Genomic DNA, 24,642 nt, shown 5'->3' with positions numbered 1-24,642 from the left:
TAACCAATTTGGCTCAGTGAATAAAGCATCGACCTGCGGACTCAAAGGTCCCAGGTTCGATTCCAGTCAAGGGCACATGTCCAGGTTGTGGGCTAGCACAAAGCAACTGATCATTAATTCTCCCTCATCATTGATATTTCTATCTCTCTCTCCCTCTTCCTTCCTCTCTGAAATCAATAAAAAAATATTTTTATATAAATATATTTTAAAAAAGAATAGATCCAGAGACAAACGGTACGGGGAAAGGTAGGGAGGAGGGGGAGGGAAGGTAGAGAGCAACCAAAGGACTGCACACAGGCTCTGGGGTGGGAAAGGGTGTCAATTGGGGGAAAAGGAGACATATGTAAAACTTTAGACAATAAATTAATTTTTAAAAGGCACATTTGTATATTTAACACAATAAAAATATTTTTAAAACACCTTTCTTCCACAAAGGATGGGGTTATGCGTTGGTGGGGGCTTGCGTCCATAATTGGCAAAAAAGACTTCAGGTGAAAAAAGAAAAGACTTCAGGTGGCTCTGGGTCCGTCTCCCACAACTTGTGGAGGTTTCAGCGGCTGCCGTCGTCCCAATCCGGCAGCCAGGGCTGAGGTGCGGGCCTCTCCCCACGCACCGCCCCAGCTCCGCCCGCGCCGCGGCCCCGCCTCACCTGGCTCACCTGCCCCGGCGCAGGCGCACACGCGCGGGGGTGGGGCGAGGGGTGCGCACCCTCCCCCATACCGCCCCCCCCCTCCCCCCGCACCGCCTCGGCGGACCCCGCCCCTTCCCTCCGCCAGGCGGCCTCCCGCGGGGCCTCCGACGCGGGGCGAGGAGCGGGGCGGGGCCTGCGCGTTCCCGGGGTGGCTCTCGCGAGAGCCGCTCCGGGATCTCGTCGCTCCCCCTCCCCGCCTGTGCCTCCGGGGCTCCGGCTGCAGCGTCAGCCTCGGTCCGGCCTTGGCGGCGGCGGCGGCGCATCGGCCTCCTCCCCGCGCCCCGCGGCGCCCCTGTGCCCCGGTCCGCAGCGCCCCCGCCCTCGCCGCCCGGGTGCCGGCGAAGGCCGCGGCCGCAGCTCCGCGATCGTGTCGGCGCCGCCCGCTCCCGGCCCGCCCCCTATGGGCCCCGGCTAGAGGCGCCGCCGCCGGCCCGCGGAGCCCCGATGCTGGCCCGGAGGAAGCCGGTGCTGCCGGCGCTCACCATCAACCCCGCCATCGCCGAGGGCCCATCCCCCACCAGCGAGGGCGCCTCCGAGTGAGTGGGCCGGGCCGGGCGAGGATGGGGATCCCTGGGTAGGGAGGTCAGGAGTAGGCTCCCTGAGAGGAGGGGATGGAATGTGGGGGAGCCCCTGAGTGGTGAGGTCAGGGGCGGGGTCCTGAGAGGAGGGGAGGGGAGGAGATGGGAGGGGGGGAACCCCTGAATGGTGAAGGTGGGAGGGGTCCTGAGAGGAGAGCATGGGGTGGGAGGGGAGTCCCTGAGAGGTGAAGGTGGGAGGGGTCCTGAGAGGAGAGCATGGGGTGGGAGGGGTCCTGAGAGGAGAGGATGGGGTGGGAGGGGAGTCCCTGAGAGGTGAAGGTGGGAGGGGTCCTGAGAGGAGAGCATGGGGTGGGAGGGGAGTCCCTGAGAGGTGAAGGTGGGAGGGGTCTGGTAGTAAGGTTGGAGTGAGGGGAGGTTCCTGTGGGGCCCTAAATAGTGAAATTTTGCTGAGGAAGGTCCCTGAGTAGTGAACCGGGGTGAAATGAGGTCCCTGCAGGAAAATGATGAGGTGTGGGGCCACTGAGTCCTGAAACTGGAGTTAGGGGGGAGTCCCTGAGTAGCGTTTCCCGGGTGATGATGCGGGGAGGGTTCCTGAGAGGAGAGGATGGGCAGGTGTCCTTAGTAGTGAAGTCAAAGGTTGGGGGGTGGGGGTCCCTGAATAGTGAGGTGGTGGGAGGGGCCCTTGCATATCTTGAACAGGTGAACGAGGTCCCTGGGAGGGAGGATGGGTGAGGAAGTCCACTGAAGACCAGGAAAAGGGAAAGAGATGCCTAAGAGCTGTGGGAGGGATCCCTGAGCCGTGGAGTAGTAGGGGGAAGGCTCCCTGAGGGAATTTGGGGGTAGGAAGCCGGAGATGATCCTGCTAGTTGGGGGTGAAGCCCCTGAAGCGGGGGAGAGGGGTGAGGAGGTCCAGAGGAGGCTGGGGAAGCAGGGAGCGAGGAGAATTTGGACGGGCAGGGTGTGGGGGGGGGGGGGCAATAGGAGACATCTATTAATAGGAAAGGAGTGAGAACCTCTGACAGCAGAAATTCTGAACCTAATGGATTAGCGAAGCCTTGAGGGGCTGGAGAAGTGCAAGAGGTCTGAGGGTTTGAGGCCATTGAGGGAAGCAGGAGCGTTTGTGGAGAAGGGGACAGAGAAAGGAATGTCCCTGGGTGGAGGGATTACACGGTGGCAGTATCTTACTGTGTGAGGGAAAACATGCTTGTGAAGTCACACGAGGGAAACTGCTTGCCCCCAGGAGTCCTGTAGCCTCCCGCTCCTGCCGTGCCTGGTGGGGCAGAGAGGGACAGCCCCAGAGGCCCTGGCCCGGGGCACTTCCCTGTGCTTGCGGTGTGACTCCCGTGAAAACCAGGTGTGATCTGTTTCTGGTGCGCATTGGGTGAATGGCATGTTTGGTGCCTCAGCGGACTAGGCCTTCTGTAACCTGGGTGAGGGGTAAGGTGGTGGGGAAGGGAAGGACGTGAGTCTTGATGCATGTGTGTGAGTTGACATCTTTCTCTGTCTCCAAGCGCATAGCTCAATGTGGGGACGTGTTTTTTATAGTAAAAAATTCACTCCTCTTCTTACAAGACAGCTCTTCCTTCATAATCTCTCTCTCTCTCTTCTTTTTTTATGTGGTGTCTGATTTCCATCCCTTCAAAAATTCCCCCAGTAGAGGAAGCCAGCCATTGGGATTCCAGGGTTTTTTATAACCACAGTGGAGTTGCCATTAAATTTAAAATGGATTAATCAGCTGACTCCAGAATGCATTTTAGACGTCACAGGGCAGTGCTGGAGCCCTTCCAGAGTCTGGCCTCAAAAGTTGTCTCTCGACCCTCCAGTGAAGGAACTCTCGCATTCATTCATTCCTGTGCCTTCTCTCTTCCATCCATCAGAGTCCTTATCATTCCTTCTTCAATGAAATCTTGGTTCACCAGGCATCCAGTGAACGCCTTCTGGGCCCCTGGTCTTGGTTCAGGGGCACACTGTGATGAGCAAGGGCCATCAAGAACACAGACTGGCCCTGGCTGGTTTGGCTCAGTGGGTAGCGTGTCGATCTGGGGACTGAAGGGTCCCAGGTTCATTTCCAGTCAAGAGCACATGCCTGGGTTGCAGGCTTCATCCCCAGTAAGGGGTGTGTAAAAGGCAACCAATCAATGATTCTGTCTCATCAATGTTTCTGTCTCTCCCTCCCTCTCTCTTCCTCTCTACAATCAATAAAAATATTTTTTTAATTAAAAAAAAAAGAATATAGACTGTGTAATCAGGAAGGATACAGGTTTGATTCCAGACACTGCCACTTGCTAGAGTTGTGACATTCAGGCTAGTTATTTAACCTCCTGGGCCTGTCCCCTTAGCGTGGGCTTCATTCTACAAGAGACCCCGCCTCCCAGGAGGATTGAGAGAATTAAACAAGATAGTGTGATGATATTTATACTCGTGAAGCTCTGGTTTACTTGCTCAGGAAATGACACCTACCTTCCAGCCACCTCTTTGCAGTACCAGCTCGAGTGGCATTGCCCAGTGGCAGGTTTTCTCGTTCTTGGCCTGTGGGACCCTTTGCTCAAACCTCTTAAAGTTGTAGACGAATCATAGTCACATGGGAATTGATATTTGTGAATTTGTTTATATTTATTGCATATTGCAAAATATATTTTGATGTGTTAGATGAAATGTATTAGAATTAATTTCACTTGATATATATTTTTAATGTGCTTATAAATTTTAAATTGCACAAGTTGTTTACAGTGTATGTTTGGACGGCACTGGGTTGGTCCTTGTGTGCATCGTGCTAAAGTCTACGTGCCTGTTACAAGAAACTTTTTTACCCCAAGGCATTAGTGAAAATAGCTAATCGTCAAATTTTTCTTTGAAAATTCCTTGAGTCACCCAATAAAGTGCAATGTACATGTGGGTTTTTTAATAACTGGTCCAGGAATGTGTGTGGGTATAAATGCCTAATGTTTACAGTAGTGTTCGGATATAATAAGAGTGTGCTGGTTGAGTGGAATGCCCTGGGATTATCCGCACTATTTAAATCAGTCTGCTCTTCATGTGAATTACAACTTCTGTCTTCTGCCCATTGGTTCTTGCTCTTGGCTCTGAGGCTCATGAAGACAGACATCCTGGCCTGGGCCTTCACTCCCCTGATGCCCAGTCGTGTCTCCCCAGTTCCATGTCTCCTTCCAGAGAGGTAGGGAACCCTTGTGTCAGGAAGGAGGGCTCCTGTATCTGATTACAGGGTCATTGAACCAAAGCTGGTCCCCCAGGTGCTGAGGTCTCCTAACCTTTGTAAGCAGAGAGAGAGCCAGTGGCCTCAGTTCTCAGGGAGCCAGCTTTCTCTTCTGATCAGCTGTGTGTACACAGGTCTTCTTTCTCCTCTGCTAGATCATCGGCCCCTCAAGCCCAAGAATCAAATCTGATTCATCTCTGCATCCTTTTGGTTACAAACCCAGGATCTGGCCACATGGTACCTCCAGCTCAGGTTGAGTCATTTGGGCGGCTTGCACACGCTTCACTAATCCTTGTCGTTGGGTCTCTACAGAGCAAACTTGGTGGACCTCCAGAAGAAGCTAGAGGAGCTAGAGCTTGATGAGCAGCAGAAGAAGCGGTTAGAAGCCTTCCTCACCCAAAAGGCCAAGGTTGGGGAGCTCAAGGATGATGACTTCGAAAGGATCTCAGAGCTGGGAGCCGGGAACGGCGGAGTGGTCACCAAGGTCCAGCACAGACCTTCAGGCCTCATCATGGCAAGAAAGGTGAGAGGTGGCCAGTGGCAAGGCAGGTGTTCTGTCCCTATGCGCTGTGGGTGACATGGAGGAGCAGGTCCCTGGAAACAGGAGAGCAGTTTGAAAGGTGCCAGCCTCTGTCTTCTGCTGGCTCCTGTGCTCAGAAGCCCTCCCATCAGCGGTGGGTTCTCATTCCTGAAAAAGAGTTTGGCTTCCAGTTAGAATGCGGCAATGCTGGCTCTTCCTCTCTATTACTGACCTTTGCCTTTGGGGCGGCTTAAATTCAGATTCCCAGAAAGCTGAGGGAGTTTTCAGGAAGAAGGGATGAGATTTAAATCCCCTTAGAGCTGGCTTCACAACCAGAAAAAAAACGCTGCAGACCCAAGCAGGGCCTCTGTCTGCTGTGTTGGTCCCTGGGCAATGGGGTAACTAAACCACCTGTATTAGTCCGAGTTCTCCAGAGAATCCGAAGCACTAGGAGGGGAGGGCGGGGTATAGGTATTTTAAGGAATTGGCTTATGCAATCGTGCAAGTCTGAAACTTTCAGGGCATGCCAGCAGGCTGGAGACCCGGGGAAGAGTTGATGTCACAGCTTAAGTCTGGAGGCAGAATCCCCTCTTCTTTGGGCCTTTAACTGATTGGATGAGGCTGCCCACTTATTGGGGGGGGGGGTGTCTGCTTTTCTCAAAGTCAGGTGATTTCCATGGAAAATCACTTCTAAAAAATACCTTCACAGTGACATCTAGACTGGTGTTTGACCAGACAGCTGGATACTGTGGACACATTAAATCAACTATCACCCGACCCTTTAGTACAAACCTTGGCTCTGAGAAGTCCTGAGCCTCCCTCATCTGGGCTTCTGTGCCACGGGCAGCCTCCCAGTAAACATTCGGGAATAGCCCTGGGAGGAGAAGGAGTGGACTAGAGGAATGTGACTGTCTGGGGACAGTGGCTTCCAAACACCTAACTGCAGAGGCTTCATGTTAACCAGTTGTTTCATTCATACAGTCACGTTCTTTCAGACATCAAAAGCCACCTGTTTCTGGAAGCCCACTGTCTTGTCGTTTCCAAATTGTGTTCTCCGAACCTCACACACACACACACACACACACACACACACACACACACCCCGAGCCTGGTGGGCCGGACAGGTCCCACCTTTCCTGGGAATGGTGAGCTTGGTTTCCATGGGTTTTAGCTCTGTAGCTATTCCTCCTGCCTCCAGAGCACTGCCCTCCTCCTGCAGCCTATTTCTGTCCTGTTAGCACAGCAGCCTTTTCAAAACCAGAGCAGCCCCAGAAACCTCTGGTCTGCCATTGCCCGAAGCACCGAAGCACCGGGAATAAAAGGCAGGTATGAGGTTCAGGGAGGGGGAGGGAGAGAGAGACTTGAGAACAGTGCTGGTCAAGAGTTTGTATCAGGGACCCGGGTTCTCTCAGGCCAGCTGAGGAATCTCAACAAGCCTTGTATAAACGTGAATCTGGGAGTTATATGCAGCTTTATAAAAGCCTGTGAAGTAAGGCATCAGACTTCAAAATGGGGACAGATAAGTTCTGTAGTCAAGTTGGCGGTGGTGCTGTCCCAATGTCAGTTTCCTGGTTTGGTCCTTCATCATAGAGATGTCACTGTTGGGGGAAGGGCGTGGGACTCTGCTGTTTTTGCAACTTCCCTCTGCTTCTTTAATTCTTTCAAAATAAAAAGTTGGGTTTTTTTTTAAAGGTCCAATAAATGAGGGTCAGGAACTCGGATTTTGTTTCCTGTAGATCTGAACCCCCTCCTCCCAGCAGTTGTCAGAAGAGTGCAGGCAGTTGGCAAATACATTGAACGAGAAGGCTGTCTACTGGGCATTGTGTGGTCTGGGGCTGTAACTTCTTCGAGCCCAGGAGTCCTGGGCCGCTCTGGGGGGTCAGGGGCTCCTTTTAATCCATCCGAATGCCAGTCCACCTGGGAGGTCTGTTGCCTTTATTCAGTTGAGGGCATAGATGGGAAAATTGGCAAGACAAACGAGTTCTTAAGAAACAGTGGCCTCATTCCATCCTCCACTACCCCAGTTGGAATTCCGAATTTTCCAGGAAGCCTGGTATGAATTCCACACATTCCAAGTGTGAGGCTTATCAGATCTCCAGAGGCAGCCTGCCCGCAGGTGTGAGGGTGCAGGCTGGGTGGAGCTCCTGGACGCCCATACAGCTCCTGCTCTGTGGGCCAGCATCCCTCCGGTCCCTGTGACTGGCAGAGGATCATCCTAACCAGTAGGACGGGCTGGGGAAGCAACAAGACCAGTTCGGTAAGGCCCAAGAAAACAAGTCTCTCAATTTCTACAGCCAGGCTTGTTCATAAATTTTTTCTTGACTTAGCATGGCTCACTAACTCCTGCGTTCTTCTGAGGGTCCTAGGAGCAAAACCTCTGTGAGACTTTGGGCGAGGGGAGCTCTTTGGAGAGTTTAGCACATTTGTTACGCAGCAGGGCTCCCTGGATCTCCCTCTGCTTGGACCAAAGGAATGTGTACTTGCTTCTGCAATGAAGGTCATGTGACCCACCCACGGCCACATAGTAATGCTTCAAGTGATTGCCCTGTGTCAGAGCCAGTTTAAAACCTTGAGTGACCTCTCTATTTTACAGGTGAGAAAACTGAGGCTAGTTTGAGTCTTATCTGAATTGGATTTGAACCTTTGTGGCCGACTCTGACTTGTGAAAGCTGTCAGGGTTTTACCTCCAGAATCCATGTCCCTCTTTCCTAGTTTGTCCCCTCTGCCCCTGTCCTGCAGTAGGAACTGCCTAAACTCCTAGACAGGCTTTGTGTTCTGTTTGAACTTCCAGCACTATTCTGGCTCGATCAGCTTGGCCCCGGAGGGTGCTGTGAAAGAGGATGGGTTCTGGCAGTTTGTGAGCTCAGCCCCATCCTGCCCTGACTGCTCACCAGCTGTGTGTCCGTGGGAGTGAACTTGCTCATCAGCGCAGTGGGGCAGGTACCCTGTCCCACCAGGGTTGTCATCAGGGCGAATTGTGTGGCCCACCCAGGATTGTCACCAAGGTGAACTGTGAGCACATGTGCCTTCCCATTCCTGCTCTTTCTCTGCACACCCTCAGTGCCGACTCCTGTTCAATCCGGAAGGTTTGCTTTACAAGACCCGTTAAAACAGATCACACAGCAGCACCCCTACGTTCCCTCCTTTTTATTTTTATTGTTTTGTGTTTTTTTACTATGTTCCCTCTTTACAACTTTCCCAAAAGCCTCGTACTTCCAGGGGCCTTGTTTCACATTCACCCCACTCCAGGCTTCCGGGACCTCTGGGGTCCTGTGCCGTTCTCAGTTCTGTCCACCTTCCTCTTCTCTAAAGCCTGGCGGATTCTCGCTCCCCTGCCCCTCATTCATCTGCGGCTCCTTTCAAGCTCTTAGTCAAGAGCCACCCTGAGTCAGGTATAGCTACTGAGCCCTTAAACTGTGGTCAGTTTCAGTCAAGATTGCTACATGTGCAAAAAACACACCTGATTTCAAGGGCTCTGTATGAAAAAAAAAAAAAAAAAAGTCATCAATACTTTTATGTCTATCACATGTCAATTTTTTGATACATTACGTTAAACAAAAGACATGAAAAATTTATTTCTCCTGCATCTTTTCACTTCATTACTATGGTAGCTAAAGGGTTTTTAATTTACGCATGTGGCTCGTGGTATATTTCTGTTGGATGGCCCGGATCTCCATCGCCCTGCACTGCCTATGCATCAGCCTCCATCTTCCATGCAAACATCGGAGCTTCATCGTCACACCCAGCATCTGAACCTTTCGAAGCACGGATGTGTGCATATGTTGGGCCTCTCCTCCAGGGTGCAGTCCCACCCAGGAGAGAGTCTGGGGTCCTGGAGGTGGCCGTGGGGCTGTGCAGTGTCCGGGGAGGGTGGTTAGGCTGGGTTCTGCGGACCAGGTTGGGTGGAGAACCAAACGCCTGAGCGGCCCTGGAGGGTCCCGGTCAGGGAGGCACTGCCGGGGCATGGTGGGGGCACAGGCGCCGTGCTGCTAGGACCTGCCAGCGTACTCAAGGTTGCAAGGGTCATTGGCATGGGCCTGTGAGCAGGTGACACTTCCCACACATACCCTGTGACTCCCCCTCCCTCCCCTCCAACTTGGTACACACCCCTTCGTGCCTTGGTGTCCTCGGACAGGCAGTTCTTTGTCTTTCTTTCTGGAACACTGGCCCCAGTGTCACCTGAGCTCCAGATCACCTCTCCGCGGTTCCTCTATTGGGGCCCCCCGCCTTTCGGGGTTGTTTCACCTGCTTCTCTTCTCTCCCGGTGGCATATCTCTGAGCAGGGTCATCTTTGCTGTCTTTCTCCTCATCGCTGACCTCTGTTGTAACTGACTTTATGTAAATATCTGAGTTGATGGCAATCACTTCCAGATGCCTGTGATCTGCCTCTGCCTCTGTGGGGAAGGGGCATACATCGACCTTTTTCTTAACTTACCATGATGGCCAGAGCATCTAGGATTCTAAGTAGCCAGGACCCGGACCCACAACCGTCACTCTGCATCGCTGGGCAGGGGATCTTGGCTTGCTTAGGGTTTGTAGTTAAGCATTGCTCTTGGTGTTTTGGCTGCTATCTTTTATCCGAGTCTCCAGATGGTCCTTAGGCTTCTCACCTATGAAAATGGAGTGAATTTGGTGACACTCCTGGCTGCAGGATTGAACTCAAGTGTAAGGGCAGCTAGGATCCTCAGGAGGTGACCAGAGGCTCTCTCTGCCTTTGCTCATCCTGGAGGTGGGAAGGGATCCAGAGAAACCAGCCCCTGAATGAGGGGCTGAGCCATGGTGAGGTGACCCCCTGCCCGGCCATTTCCTGGCTTCATACGATTTGGTGGGAAGAAAGCTCCTCTTAACAGAGCTTCCCCTATAACCAATTAAAAAAGGTTTGCTCTGTTGGTGAGCTTTTAAAACAACTTTATTTGAGATGTAACTCATTTCCTGGACAGTATACCCTTTAGAGTATACAATGTCAGTGGTTTTTAGTATATTCACAACATGGCCACCACCGATCCTGGGACATTTCCAACATCCCCAAAAGAAGCCCTAACCTCAGGCACTGGCAACTGCTAGTCCACTCCTGTCTCTGCATGTGCCTGTTTGGGACATTTCACATAAATGGAATCACACACTGTGTGGCCTTTGGTGTCTGGCTTCTCTCACTGAGCATAGTGTTCTCAAGGCTGGTCCATGTTTCCATGATTGAGTAATATTCCGGTGTGAGGATGGACCACATTTTGTCTGTCCATTCACCAGTTGATGAATATTTGGGTTGCTTCTGTGTATTAGCAATTGTGAATCACACTGCTGTGAACACATGTACAAGTGTGTACATGGATCTGTGTTTTCAGTTCTCCTGGGTAGATAGATACCTAGGAAAGGGGAGGGTAGCTGGCGTCTTTTTTTTTTTTTTTTTTAATATATTTTATTGATTTTTTACAGAGAGGAAGAGAGAGAGGGATAGAGAGTTAGAAACATCGATGAGAGAGAATCATCGACCGGCTGCCTCCTGAACACCCCCTACTGGGGTGTACCCGCAACCAAAGTACATGCCCTTGACCGGAATCGAACCTGGGACCCTTGAGTCCGCAGACTAACGCTCTATCCACTGAGCCAAACTGGTTTCGGTGGTAGCTGGCGTCTTGAACGCTGTCATGAGCACCTCAAGGGCAGAGGACTAAACCCACCCACCCCCGCCTTCCTGGTGCCCCTCAGGAGCCTGCTTCTGAACCCGATTCCCATTCCCTTGCAGCTGATTCACCTGGAGATCAAGCCAGCCATCCGGAACCAGATCATCCGAGAGCTGCAGGTGCTGCATGAGTGCAACTCCCCGTACATCGTAGGCTTCTACGGGGCCTTCTATAGCGACGGGGAGATCAGCATCTGCATGGAGCACATGGTGAGCACTGCGGGGCACCCGGGCCAGAGGGGGCACGGGGGGACACAGCCAGTGTCCCAGAGCCACCTGGGCTTGCAACCAGGGAGGCATGGCAGGACAAAGGGTTCATGTAGAATGGGAGGGTGGCTGTCCCCAGAGGCTGCAGTGCACCTTTCCCAGGTGGTCCCCCCGGAGAGTCAGTACCATTCGGGTGCATATGTTCAGGTGCCTTCGTCTTTAAATGCTGGACGCCCTCCTTCCAACTTTTCTCTTTCACTGGGTACAAGACAGAAATTATTTCCTGTCGGCACATAGAGCCGGCTCTTTTCCCCAGTCTAGTGTTTTGGCACCCACATTTACCGGTAAGTTAATTTATTAAACTCTTATTGGTGGACACCGAGATTGTTTCTGATCTCTGCGCATTTTGAATGATGCTGCTTTGAAGGTTCTTGCACAGAAGCAAGCATCCCTGAGTGGTCAAGTCCTCCCCGTGGAATTGTGGGGCCTGAGGGTACACGAGATTGGAAATGTGATCAGTGTCTCCAGAGTGCCTTCTAGAGAGAGTATGAGTTGGGGCTGTTTCAGAGAGACCTGGGCCTGCACCTAGCTCAGATCTGCGGAATTAGAAACTCGGGGGGGGGGGATCCTGGGCACCAATCGTTTTTTTAAAACCACCACAGCAGCATCGGCTGTACCCCTAATTAAGAAACTTTGGTCTTGAAGTTCAGAAGTGGGTGGAATTGGGTGTAACGAAAGCAGAAGTGGTCGGAGCTGAAGGCCCTGGGGGAAACGCCTCCGGCCCTCTGGCAGCCCAGTTGAGCAGATACCAGGCTGCCTACCGCCCGGCTGGATGGGCTCAGGCCTGGCAGGGCCCTTGCAAAACCGGGGCGCAGTGTGGCTTTAGGCACATGGCCCGAGCAGCTTCAGTTATGCCTTGCAAATGTGCTGTCCCCTGACAGTTTTGCAATGAAGGCAGGAAACGAAATTGAGCAAGTGACTGCAAGGGATGCATCGTGAGCAGCCTTCCTGGGTAACCGCTTCGCTTCTTGGAGGGCGTGCCCGCCAGGATGCTCCCCACCCCCTGCATCGAGATCCCCACCAGGCAGCCCCCTGGAGGAGCCCTTCCTCACCTCGGAGAGGAAGATCCTATCCACCCGCCTGCAGGGCAAAGTCACTGTGTAGACAAGAATCAGGGAGGGGAAAGCACGGAAGTCACTGTGTGATCTGAGGAGAGCCTCTGTACTCAGCTCCTCCTCCTCCTCCCTCCCCCTCCCTGCACTCCCTTCTCCCTCTCCTCCTCTTCTCCCTCTCCTCCTCTTCTCCCTCTCCTCCTCTTCTCCCTCTCCTCCTCTTCTCCCTCTCCTCCTCTTCTCCCTCTCCTCCTCTTCTCCCTCTCCAGTGCTCTTGATCACCTCTACCTGTTCTCCCTGAATAGCGTTACAGTTTGAAACCACCTCATTCCCTTACAGCAAAAGGGGAGCGGCACATCCTAGCGCCCCTCCACGCCCCCATCTGTTCTTGGTGAATGTAAGACGTTGGTTTCCACACAGTCCGAGCCCCCAGGAGGCAGAGGGCGGGTGCTGGCCATTCTGTTTATTTACTGTGCTCATCCTTTAAAAGTTTCTAGTTGGGTTTTTTTGTTTGTTTGTTTGCTTTTATGACGAGCAGACGAGGGCAGTAGAAGAATTATATAATGCCCAAATGAAAAGACATGCCAAGGTGGGGCCTGCGCTTCCCGCTTTCTCCTTATAGGAGTCATGTTCCACTAATCTTGGAGGCCAGGGATTTTCAAGACTAAGATGAACCTTAAAGAGGGGGCCTTGGTGCCTGGCTGGTGTGGCTCAATTGATTGAGGGTTACCCCTGCATAGAAAAGTCACCAGTTCAATTCCTGGTCAGGCACATACCCAGGTTGCTGGCTGGATCTCTGGTAGGGGTGCAACCAGTCAATGTTTCTCTCTCACATGATTGTTTCTCTCCCTCTGCCTCCGTCTCAAAAATAAATAAATACCTATTTTAAAATATATTTTTTCTTTATTGATATTTTACAGAGAGGAAGGGAGAGAGATAGAGAGCTAGAAACATCGATGAGAGAGAAACATCGATCAGCTGCCTCCTGCACATCCCCTACCAGGGATGTGCCCGCAACCAATGTATATGCCCTTGACCGGAATCGAACCTGGGACCTTTCAGTCCGCAGACCGACGCTCTACCACTGAGCCAAACCTGTTTCGGCAATAAAAACCTATTTTAAAAAGGGAGAGGGGGACTTGGTGAGGAAGGCATAGAGGGAGAGAGAAAAGAAAACATTGATGTAAGAGGGAAACATCAATCAGTTGCCTCCAGTACATGCTCCAATTTGGGGATTGAACCTGCAACCTGGATTTGTACTCTGACAGGAATTGAACCCATGGCCCTCGGTGTATGGAACAATGCTCCAACCAACTAAGCCATACCAGCCAGGGCCCTTAACAGTATATTTATGTTGAGTAAACCCCTCCAGAATCCATTTGCATGTTCATAGGTTTTCCCTGTGTAGAGGACATTGTTGCTTTGTGCATCCATGTACTTATAAGGATGGCTCACATAAGGGTTAGATGGCTCCCTGGGGTCAGGCCTCAGCCCCACTGCCCACCTCTCAGCACATGACTCTGGAAGAGTTTCTCACTTCTACTTACCTGTCAAGCCAAGGGCGGTGGTATTGCCTTTCCCTGGCCCTCGTCACATAGGGCACTGAGTAAATACCACCGTTATCACTGGGGCCATTTCTCCATATTTCTCTTTCGCCTTCATATCTCTCGCTCTCTCTCTCTCTCTCTCTCTCTCTCTCTCTCTCTTTCTCTCTCATTTCTTGATTTGAACAGAACAAACATCAATTTGTTGTTACACTTATTTATGCATTCATTGGTTGCTTCTTGTATGGGCCCTGACGGGGAATTGAATCTGCAACTTTGGTGTATCTGGCCATCACGCTAACCAAATGAGCTACCAGACCAGAGTCTTCATGTCTCTTTTTCACCATCGTGACAGCCCACCTAGTCTTACCCCACACGATGCAACTGCTTCCTGGTGGAGGCAAGGTTTTGTTTTCACTCGGGCAGTGTGGGGTTGGCTCTCATTGCCCCTGAGGGAGGTTCCAGCTGCAGCTTTTGGGAAGAGAATCCTAATGATAATAAAGCCAGGGCCAGCATGGACGGTTATGCCTCGCCTGGCCAGAGTGTGTTGGCCTTCGGGGCTAGGGGGCAGGGGGGCTGGCAGCTTCCGAGTAGCCGAAGTCTCTTCCGGGGGAGATTGAGGCATGGACCCAGGGGACAGTGGGTGTCTCAGGGCGGAGTAGCGGGGGAGCTGCCTACTCGCCACTCTGAGGCTGTAGTGGAACCCCCTGAAGAATACACCCTCGTTCTGTCATAATAAAAAGTCGGACACATCGTTGTCAGTAAGGGACAGAGGGATGCCACCTGGCCGCTCTGCAGCGAGAAACAAAGTCAGCCCGTGTGAATCGAATCAGAAAATCCCCAACGAGGAAAAGATGTACGCTGTGAACCCACTTATATTTGTTTAAAACTCTGAATTTCCTTGTGCATATGGATGTGTATGCACATGTGCAGAAGGGTCTGGAAGACTGTAAGTCACACGCCTGGAGAGGCAAGTGGAATCACTGGGGGATTGGTGTTACCTATCATTTAAATTTTTATAAAAATACGTGTTCTTCTACCACCGCTTAATAAAAGTATAAATTTAAGAACATTTAAAACACACACACACAAAATGAAACTGTATGCTCATGCATAAAGACAGGTTGAGGGGTCAAAAAGACCTCGTTGTGACATCTCCTGCACCACATCCTGTGTGTGTGACCTGAGCAAATGACTTACCCTCTTAGCTGTAGACCAGGGCATCTCACCCAGGGGACATTCTCACAACGAGGGAGATGCTGGCGAAGGTCAGGGGTGCTGCTCAACACCCCGAGGTGCTCAGGGCAGCCCCCAGGGAGAATGGCCTGGCCCGGTGCTACCAGTGCTGAGGGAGACCACGAAGGAGAGCAGGCCCTTCACGCACGAGTTTTGAGTGAACTCCTGAGCCCCAGCACGGTGCCTCTCCATAGCCTCTGAGCTTCCTCCCTGAATGTTCTCATTCCCTGAACATAGCAGCATGATGAAAGTGCAGAATGGAGAAGGACCTGTGTTAGGGAACCGGGATCACAGTTTTAAAATGTTTTTAATTCTTTTAAGGTTGGTTGATAAAACAAGAAATGAGAAGAATAGAAGGAATTTCCATCTCACCCTGCAGGTAGAGCTGGGTGGGCCGGGCACCCTGGTCAGACCAGGCTCACCTCCTGCCTTCCTCAGCCACACCCACCCTCTACAAGTTTGGGTCCCTTACTTGTTGACAGAGTCACACATATTCTTGAAGCTTCAAACTCTTTGGGTTTTCTAAAGCTCCACGAGCACAGCTGGGGCGCCAGAGGGGAGACCTGGGCACCTCCAAGGCTCCTCCTGCCCCAGTGAAGCAGGTGTCCCCAGGAAGAGCCACCTGTGGGGCTCCTGGAGCAGCGGAGTAGAGGAAATGCAGGCTCCAGGGCCACCAGTTCAAATGCTGGCCTCACTGAGCCTCAGCTCCACTCTGGGTGTGGAGGGAAGCAAGGCAAGCTGCGGCCTGCGGTTGGAGCTCAGCCATGTCACCTAAAGTCCTCGGGGGCCGCCAGGCATCTGCCCAGAGCCCCACCTCTGAAGAGGCAACCAGGCCAGAGCCAGCAACACCCTGAGTTTTGGTTTCCAGATTTATTACCAGGCAGCCTTGCACAAGACACTTGTTTCCTCATTGTCAGGTAGATTTGGGGCCACGCCCAGGGTGGGGTGGGGGGATCAACTGGGAGGGCCTGTGTCAGGTCCTTTACAGGACAATCCGTGCGTAACACAGTGAGCACAGGAAGAGACCTGAGGGAAGCGCAGAGGTGTCATCCGCAGGTGTCCTCTGCCCGGGGGCAGCAGGTCCCTTCCTAACTAGGCGGGGGAGGGGGCAGCAAGGGAGAGGCCTGTTGGCTTGGCCGCCTTTCTCTTGTGCTGGACACTCACAGGGCATCGCCTTTGCTCGCAGTCTCTCCTGCCTGGGCTCTGACAAGAACCCAGGCCCAGAAGGGGTTGGGTCTAGCTGGTGCGCCCTCCAGGTGGCTCCAGTTGCAAGCCTGGTGGCTGGGCCTGTCACTATGGCAACCTCAGGAAGGCTGAGTCACAGATACTCTTTCCCCTTCCCTAGATGTGCCATCCTGAAGCCGTGGGTTGCCTTTATTGTGGTCTGGCCTCTGTTTCCCGTGGAGCAAGCAGATCTCAGCTCTCCAGGAACCAGGGAAATGTGTTTTTTTATACCTGCCACTTCAGCATCCCTCTGGGATCTGTCTCTGCAGCGGCCCCACCCGGCCGCCTGCTCAGCTCGCTTGCTTTCTCCCCTGTACTGCCCCTAGGATGGTGGCTCTCTGGACCAGGTGTTGAAAGAAGCCAAGAGGATTCCAGAAGAGATCCTGGGGAAAGTCAGCATTGCGGTGAGTGTGCAGTCACCAGGTCCCCCGCCATTGCAGCACTGGGTGCGTGCACGCGCTCACAGCCCCATGCTCTGCCACTTGATCCTCACTCCTGCCCTCTCCACACGACCAGCAGAGAGAGAGATTGCCAACACCAGTCTCCACTGGCGGGGTGCTGAGCAGGGTCGTCCCTTTGCCCATAAAATAGGGTAAGGACAGAGGGGATGGCAGTGTCTCCCTCATGGGTGAGTCGTCATGTGAGAATCGGAGAGGGAGGCGCCTGTACCCACCAGTGCGGGTGTGCCATCACTTTGCCTCTCCTCGTGCTCGCCCCCTGGCCCCGAAAACGGGTTTCTAGCCCCACATGCTGTGGCCGCTGAGGTCTGGCCTGCAGGCCTGCCCAGGGCGCGGCCCTGCTGACCTCCCTCCCTGCGGCTCCCTCACAGGTGCTGCGGGGCCTGGCGTATCTGCGGGAAAAGCACCAGATCATGCACCGAGGTAAGATGGGAGGGGGCCTCCCGGGCCACGGGCCAGTGGGTGGGCCTGAGCCACGCCTCACCCGCTGGCTCTGCTCTCAGATGTGAAACCATCTAACATCCTCGTCAACTCCAGAGGGGAGATCAAGCTGTGCGATTTTGGGGTGAGCGGGCAGCTCATCGACTCCATGGCCAACTCCTTCGTGGGAACTCGATCCTACATGTCTGTAAGTCCTTTGAGAGGCGTTTTAACATCATGTACCGTACCTCCCCCCTTCCATTTGCTCTTCCCATTTTCCAGAAGCTTTTCCAAAAGACTGCATATTCCCGTAATATATTTTCTTTTTCTTTGCTGGATTTCTCCCCTGAAATTCTAGTTCCCATCATGTTCTCGCTCAAGTTTGTCTCTGGGGATGCCTGCCTGGTTCTTCCCACTGGTAATAAAAATCCATGCAAGAAGAGTACTAGTTAATTTTTGAGCCAACAAACTAGACCCTCAGGCATTTTAGGAAACAACCGAGTGATGGTTGAAGCAGATTCTGAGAAGTGAGTCTAGGGATTACTGTGAAAAAGGAGGCATTCCACTATCGTTCTTTCCCAAAAGTGCCAAGGACCTCGGTTTTTAAAGCGATGCTGTCAGCCCTGGCTGGAAGCTTCTCCCAAAGCGGGTGGAGAGAGTATTCAGAATCACTGTGGTATCTAAAGGGTTAGCAGGGCTCAGGGTGGGGTCTGAGGGAACAGCGGAGAGACACTCTGGTGCCCCCCTGACCTGGTGAGCTCTCCCAGCTCCCATTCATCTGCCTCCCTCTGGCCTCTCTCCTCTGTCTCACCAAACAGCCAGAGCGGCTTCAAGGCACTCACTACTCGGTGCAGTCGGACATCTGGAGCATGGGCTTGTCGCTGGTGGAGCTGTCCATCGGAAGGTACCCCATCCCCCCGCCGGATGCCAAGGAGCTGGAGGCCATCTTCGGCCGGCCCGTGGTCGATGGGGCAGAAGGAGAGCCTCACAGCATCTCACCGCGGCCGAGACCCCCCGGACGCCCCATCAGTGGTACGGCCTGAGTCGAGCACTTCCGGTTTGAACGGGCAGCGACCAACATGGGGAATGCCATGCTGGCGGGTGGCAGCTGCCTCCCCTCTGGCCCTTCTTGCACCACCTGTCCCCTGGGTTGTGCTAACTGCGGTCAGCAGTCCTCAGATGGTCCCGAGGCTTCCAGGGACGTGCTGGAAGCAGCGCCCCCGACCTGTCCCATCCGGGACAGCTGCACCTGTTGTCACCAGCTGGTGGGATCTAGAAGCCAGCCCCTCAGCCAAGCCACTGGGTTTTCCAACATTTTATCACAAAAATGTCCAAGCATACAAAGAGGCCAGAGGCTTGCCCGGGGAATGCCCTATGTGCACCGCCTCGCCACCGCCCAGGCATTCTGCATCCAGGGACACCCAGAATTGAAAGGAACTTGATTCAGAATGTCCTTCGATGGTTTGTGGGACACACCAGCAGCTCAGCATGGGAGGAGGAGGCAGGAGGCTGGGGGGCACTGGGCTCCCAAACAGTTCTTGATACCAAGAGCTGCCTCCTGTGAGGTGGAAGGCTGAGAGGTTCAGGCTGCTGCTTCCACACTTGGAGGGCGGCAAGGGGAGGGTCGCAGCTGAGGTGGCAGAGCCTGGGAACAGTGCTTGACAATAAGAATACAAGGGAACAGACAGTGGACTGTGGTCAGTGGGTTTCATAACAGTTTCATTGAGATAGAATTCAAGTGCCATACTCACTCTTTTCAAGCCTCTGATTCAATGGATTTGGTATCCTCACAATATTGTCCAACCATCACGTCTATCTAATTCCAAAACATTGTCACCCGAAAAGGAATCCCTACCCTGGCACCCACGAATCCACTTCCTGTCTCTGAACTGGCCTCTTATGAACAGTCCACATAAATGGGATCACACACTGTGGCCTTTGTGTCTGGCTTCTCTCCCTGAGCACCGTGTCTCCAAGGTCCATCCACGTTGTACTAGTGTCAGTGCCTCACTCCATTCCGTGGCCGAACAGGATTCCCCTGGACCATGTGTGTGTCTGTTCACCACTGATGGGCACTCGCGCTGTCAGATGGTGGTTTTCACAGTGTTTTCAAGTCCGGACCTTCTCCTTTCCGGGGGCTGCACCCAGGCTGCTGGCTGTCTTGATTTCCTCTAGGAGAGAATCTTGCCCCCATTTGTGTCCTCAGGCCCTGCCCCGAGCCTCCCAGTCCAACTCCCATCAGCCTCTGGTGTTCCCCTTCGGCCCCTTCCCAGCCGGGAGGAATGATGGGTCACGCCAGGCCACCTTGGCCTGCCACCATCTCCTCCAGCCCCTGCCCCAGCTCTGTGCCCATTTCGGGATAAGACAGAAGGGGAAGTCCAACTGCCAAACCCAGCCCTGGCCAGCTGGGTCTAGGACCAGGGTCAGCCACCCCAGCAGCCTACTGCTGTCTCCACCCGAAGCTCCAGGCAAGGTCACGCCGCTGCCCTTGCCTGCAGCCGGCAAACCACCACCACCACCCGTGCTGCGCCTGTGTGCCGCTGAGCGGAGCTGTGACGTGGCACCACCTGGGCGCAGTACCATGCCAAATGTGTAACTTCTCAAAAACGCTCCTGTTCGCCTTGTGTTTTATTTTGTTTTATTAATTCATTGGGAGTCGAGTTACTTTCCTAGGAAGTGAACTCGGTAGCCAGGCCAGGGGAGCCTCCCTGGTTCAGGCACGGTGGGGAGAGGGGTGCTGGCTTATTCAGGCTCACACTTAACGCCCAACAGGAATACACCGGCCACTCTCCCGTTTCACCCCCATTTTTGTTTCTCCCCTGGGCAGGTCACGGGGTGGACAGCCGGCCGGCTATGGCTATCTTTGAACTGCTGGACTATATTGTGAATGAGGTGGGTACCTGAAGGCCCTTTGGCACTCTTCATACCAACGAATGAAGTTATTTCTGTAGGAATACATTAGCAAAGAGGGAGGATTCGACACAGAGACGAAGGATTTTGTTGGGGAGGGTGCCGGGGGAGAGACGGAGACCATTCTTTTCAATAGGAGGTTATCGGGTGTAAAAACATGGTCTTACTTCCAGCCATACTGCCGAAATCCACCCCTCCCCAAGGGACATGTTTTGTGTTTATAAAGATGATCCCAGAATTCCCACTGCAGCCCTCTCCCTCCAAGGCCAATAGGCAAGTACCAGGGCCAAGGAGCCAGGCCACTCCCAGACGCTCTGAGCATCTTGGGAGTCTGTGTCCATGAAGTCAAACAGTCCCACTCGCCTGGGGAAAGTCCAGGAGCCCCCTCCTCTCTGGGAAGGAGGCACAGAGCACCTGGAAGGGTGGTGTGAATATTCCCATTGTACAGACAGGTAAACCGAGGCCTAAGGATGGAAGCAGCCTCCTTAGGGGCCTGCAGCTGGGAAGGGGTGACCTGACCCTGAAGGCTTTTTCTCAACAAGGCCTGGGCCCCTTCCCTGGGACTCTGGGCTGACGTGTATTTTCGGTGGCCCTTTGGAGGCAGCAAACGGTGCTGGGCTGCCTGTGGTGTGGGGCTTGGCCCAGGGCTGAGAGGTCGGTGGTGACAGACCAGGGTGGGGTGACTGGTGACACAGCTCTGCCTGTACCTGACAGTGCCACCCAGCAAGCACCTCCCTCCCTGAGCAGGAAGGCTGTGTCCCAGGCCTGGGGAGGTGGAAGGAGCTGGAGAGGAGGCCTGTGGTTTCACCAGGACAGTCTCTGGCCACTGCCTCTGACGGGTCCTGTGCATGACTGTCCCCGCCCTGGCACGTGTGTGTCAGGCCAGGCTCCTCGAGCTCCCAGCTTTCAGGGCCTGACCCCTGGAACTAGCTGCCCCTGTAGTCTAGACCTGCAGCTCATTCAAGACACCCACAGGCGGGTGGCTCAGGCAGTGTGACACCGCCCTTGTCCGTAAATGAGGTGAGCCTTGCTCCTTCCTTGTAGAACCAGTGTGATCCCCAGACAAGACCTTTCGAAAGAAAACTCTGGAAGAGCCAAAACTGGTTTGGCTCAGTGGGTAGAGCATCGGCCTGCAGACTGAAGGGTCCCGGGTTCGATTCTGGTCAAGGGCATGTACCTTGGTTGCGGGCACATCTTCGGTAGGGGGTGTGCAAGAGGCAGCTGGTCAATGTTTCTCTCATCGACGTTTCTAGCTCCCTCTCCCTCTCCCTTCCTCTCTGTAAAAAAATCAATAAAATATATTTAATAAAATTTAAAAAAAGGAAACTCTGGAAGAGGCCAACCCAGTTGGCAGAGGCCAGGCCAGCCTAGAAGCTGCTGGACAGGAGAGGGGATGGGTGCCCGCTCCGCCTCCAGCAGGGTGAAGGGACTGCTAGGAGAGTGTGCCCTGAGGGTCCCCAAGTGCCATGTTGTCTTCACCTGGCCTGGGCTGGGAAGGCCTCCCTATTCCAGAACCATCGTGGGCATCTGACTCCCCCCTGTCTCCTCTCTCCGACAGCCTCCTCCTAAGCTGCCCAGTGGTGTCTTCACCCAGGACTTCCAGGAGTTTGTGAATAAATGGTAAGGTGCCACAGCCTCCAGTGCGGTATTGGGTGGGTGGGGCTGGGTACCGGGCCGTCCTCGGGGAACATAAGGACCAGCCTGCCTCCTGGAATGGGCCGCCCACACTTCAGCCATCCACCTTCTCTGGTCCCGGCCCAGGCCCCTCTGCCGGGCCTCCACTCAGGAATGCCGGTGGACAGAGCATCCGGGGGGACACCTGTGGTCACCTGAGAACCCAGATTCCTTTCCCAGGCTGCAGAGTCACAGTGTCCAGCTGCTGTCCCCCAAACCCGAGTGATCCGGGGTCACAGGCATTTTGCAAATAAAGCCATCCCCACCTTGCTTTCTGCTAGAAGGCTCTTCGAATCCCTTGAGCCCTGCAAGCCACCAGCTTCTAAACAAGCCTGCCTCGCCAGATCCTGGGAGGCGGTCGGTGTTCCCTCTGAAGGAGAGGGATGAGCAGCACGGCCCCCCCGCCGCCCGGGAGCCTGTGTGGCTCACAGCAGCGAACCTGCCCTGGGAGAAGGGGCACTGGCCTTCCGCCTGGCTTCTGGCCGCCACCCTGTGGCACAGATCCAATTATCCATTGTCCGTGGGAGCATTTTTGTCTCCAGGCAAGGTTTTCTCTTGTGTTTGAAGAATTACCATTCGGCCCCAAGCTGCTTTGAACAGCTGCGTGTAGCCAGTTCTGCTTTTTTTAAGGAAAAAAGTTCTATTTTGACAATCGGACTCCCAAACTTGTGGGTTTTACTGGAAATGGGGCTGCAGTTGCTGCCGGGCCTCTGACTGAGCAGCAGCAGGGGGTTTCCCACCTTCTCTCCCGTTCCCTCTCGTCTTGGTCTCAGACCCTTGCCCGCCCCTCCCCTGGGCGTCCTGCCCTTACACCACAGCCAGTGCTGGAGCCCTCCCGCAGGGCACCAGGCGCAGAGTGATGGCGGTCCCCGTGGCCACCACCTAACTGCCCTGTCTTGTCTCCCCATGCTCTGTCTTGCTGCTCCACCTCATGGAACCCCCAGCCTCATTAAGAACCCAGCTGAGCGAGCGGATCTGAAGATGCTCATGGTGAGTGATGCTGCAGATTCTGGGGTCCCGGAGTCTGCCGCCCAGGGCCCCACCCTCCTCCTCAGGAGAGAAGCCCCGCCAGGCTTCCTGAGCCAGCTCTTGTCATGGGGTGTGTGTTCAGCTGGAGACCCTGTGGGTCTCCTGGCCCCTAGTGGGGATGACCCAGAGCCATCTCTGCCCTCTCGGCTCCTCGGGGAACAGAAGGGCCCAGAAGGGCCCAGCCATGCGTGTTGGGGATGTTGCTGCAGAAAGATGGGCTCTAAGCCTTCTGGACGCTCCCATCATGGGCCTGTCAAGCCGCCCGTGGGTCAGGGAGGCCATGAGGCAGTGCCTTCCTTTAATGTCCCACACCATTCAGTGTCCCTGACAACCAAAGTGGCCATTGAAGCTTGCCTTCCCCTCTGGACCTTTGCACAGGGTGTTTCCGCCGCCCAGGGATGCGCCCTGTTCCTCTCAGGGCTCTCGGCTCCCTGTCTGTGAGTCTTGCCTTCAGGGCCTCCTGAGAAGGCCCTGCACCTGCTCTAATCCTGCCCCACTCTTAGTTGTGGCAACAGGCTGTGTCCTGGATGTCATCACCGTTTGCTGTGGTAAAAATAGGAAGCCTTGCAGAGAGCACCATGTGGGAAGGGGTCTGCCTCTGCCTGATCCTTTCCAGAAACTTCTTACTGTGTCTGACAGATTTTTCCAGTAATGTGTGCTAAAAGAATGCGTGGCACAGTATAAGAGACATGTGTTCATTGTGACAGATACAAGCATGAAGCGGAGAAATGCATTTGTGTTGACATCCCCTATAGTGCTCCCTGCTCCTCAGCTCTCCTGTGCACACTGTGTGGAAAGCCTTCCAGGTCTCTGCCTGAGTAAAACCGTCTGCTGTTTGGGGCTGCCTTTGCACCCACTCCTCCTGTTGCCCTAAACCGCATGAGTTCCGTTCCCGGCTTGGGTGTTTCACCCAAGCCTGCAGCGGCCTTCAGGAGGATGAGGTGGTCTTGCCTGCCCCAGCTTGCAGAAGAGGCAGCAGTCCGGACGTTACTGTCACCTGGGAGGACTAGACCCCTCCGTGGACTCTGAGGCCCCGCCCTCCTGTCCTGAGCTGCCCCTGCCAGGCACACCCTGATCAGAAAGCGTTTGTTCACCCCACCCAGCCCAGAACCAGGAAGCCAGCGTGCTCTGCTGTTCCTGCTGGAACCCCTGCGTTGGCGGCTGTCGAATTCCTTAAAGCGAACTGGACTGCACAGATCAGTTCCTCGGCCTCACAAGCCATATTTAGGGGCCAAGGAGCCTCTTGTGGCCGGTGGCTGCCATACTGAATGGGACTTGTAGGGAACTTGCTACCCACACAGGCAGTTAGTGCTTTTCCAGATTAGATGGTCTCACCTAGGGGGACTCTGCCTGCAGGGATACTGGGCCATGGCTGTTGACACCTATGATCATCACACTGGGGGTGCTCCTGGCATTCAGTGGGTGGGGGCCAGACATGCTGCTCATCACTCCATAGTGCCAGCATGGCCCACAGGGACTGACTTGGCCTCAGGGTCAGCAGTGTGAGGCGGAGGCCTGGGCTCCAGGGAGCTCAGAGCAGCCTCCTCCTCCCCTGACGCCCTGTCCCATGTCTGTGTGGCTTCGGGCATGGAACCTCCCTGCTTTGGGGGGCTTTTCTCTCCGTTTTGGGGTTTCCATCCCAGCTGGCCTGCCAGCTCCGAGCAGAAGCCTGGTCCCTTACTCCTCCCTGCAGGCAGCAGGCTGTTCACGGCGCCTCTCCTTCCTTTTCAGAACCATAGCTTCATCAAACGGTCCGAGGTGGAAGAAGTGGATTTTGCCGGCTGGCTGTGTAAAACGCTGCGTCTGAACCAGCCCAGCACGCCCACACGTACCGCCGTGTGACTGCCGGTGACCGTCTGAATCCAGTCCGCCCGCCCTTCCCGCCCAGGACAGACCGGCTCCTCCCGCCCCTCCCACCGAGCCGGAGGAGAGCGCACAGGGCGGACATTCACTTCCTCTTCCACCTGTCGCAGCTCGGCCTCTGGTCTCTGGGGAAGGGTGACACTGCCCATGTTGTCTCAGAACCTGCTTACTTAGGTTTAAAAAAAAAACAAAAAAAAAAACAGGGAAAGAAAAAGCAAACCGAGCCCCTTGTACTGGTTCCATTTGTTCTTTGGGTGTCAGCCTCTGGTCCAACCCCGAGGGAACAATATCCCTCAGGACGGCTCCAGCCCCAGGCAGCTG

The 24,642-nt window shown here is 54.2% G+C and overlaps 1 protein-coding gene across 2 annotated transcripts; it reads left to right on the top strand.

Annotated features, from left to right (window-relative positions):
- The first annotated feature begins 869 nt into the window (after positions 1-869).
- On the top strand, positions 870-24,544 carry MAP2K2 (mitogen-activated protein kinase kinase 2). Of its 2 annotated transcripts, XM_036459937.2 has the most exons (11): positions 870-1,227; positions 4,757-4,967; positions 10,708-10,854; positions 16,294-16,371; positions 16,797-16,848; positions 16,929-17,053; positions 17,664-17,877; positions 19,673-19,737; positions 21,314-21,375; positions 22,374-22,419; positions 24,190-24,544. In XM_036459937.2, exons 1-11 carry the CDS (start codon positions 1,136-1,138, stop codon positions 24,298-24,300), a joined length of 1,203 nt encoding a protein of 400 aa, XP_036315830.1. In that variant the 5' UTR covers positions 870-1,135; the 3' UTR covers positions 24,301-24,544. The 2 variants fall into 2 exon arrangements, with proteins under 2 accessions (XP_036315830.1, XP_036315831.1); XM_036459938.2 differs by lacking the exons at positions 22,374-22,419; positions 24,190-24,544 and adding an exon at positions 21,711-21,729.
- Positions 24,545-24,642: the final 98 nt, after the last annotated feature.

Source organism: Pipistrellus kuhlii, unplaced genomic scaffold (assembly GCF_014108245.1).
Source record: "Pipistrellus kuhlii isolate mPipKuh1 unplaced genomic scaffold, mPipKuh1.p scaffold_m20_p_30, whole genome shotgun sequence".
Lineage (NCBI taxonomy): Eukaryota > Metazoa > Chordata > Mammalia > Chiroptera > Vespertilionidae > Pipistrellus > Pipistrellus kuhlii.
The sequence above is the reverse complement of the archived record's forward strand: the minus strand, read 5'-3'. Positions and strand labels throughout refer to the sequence as shown.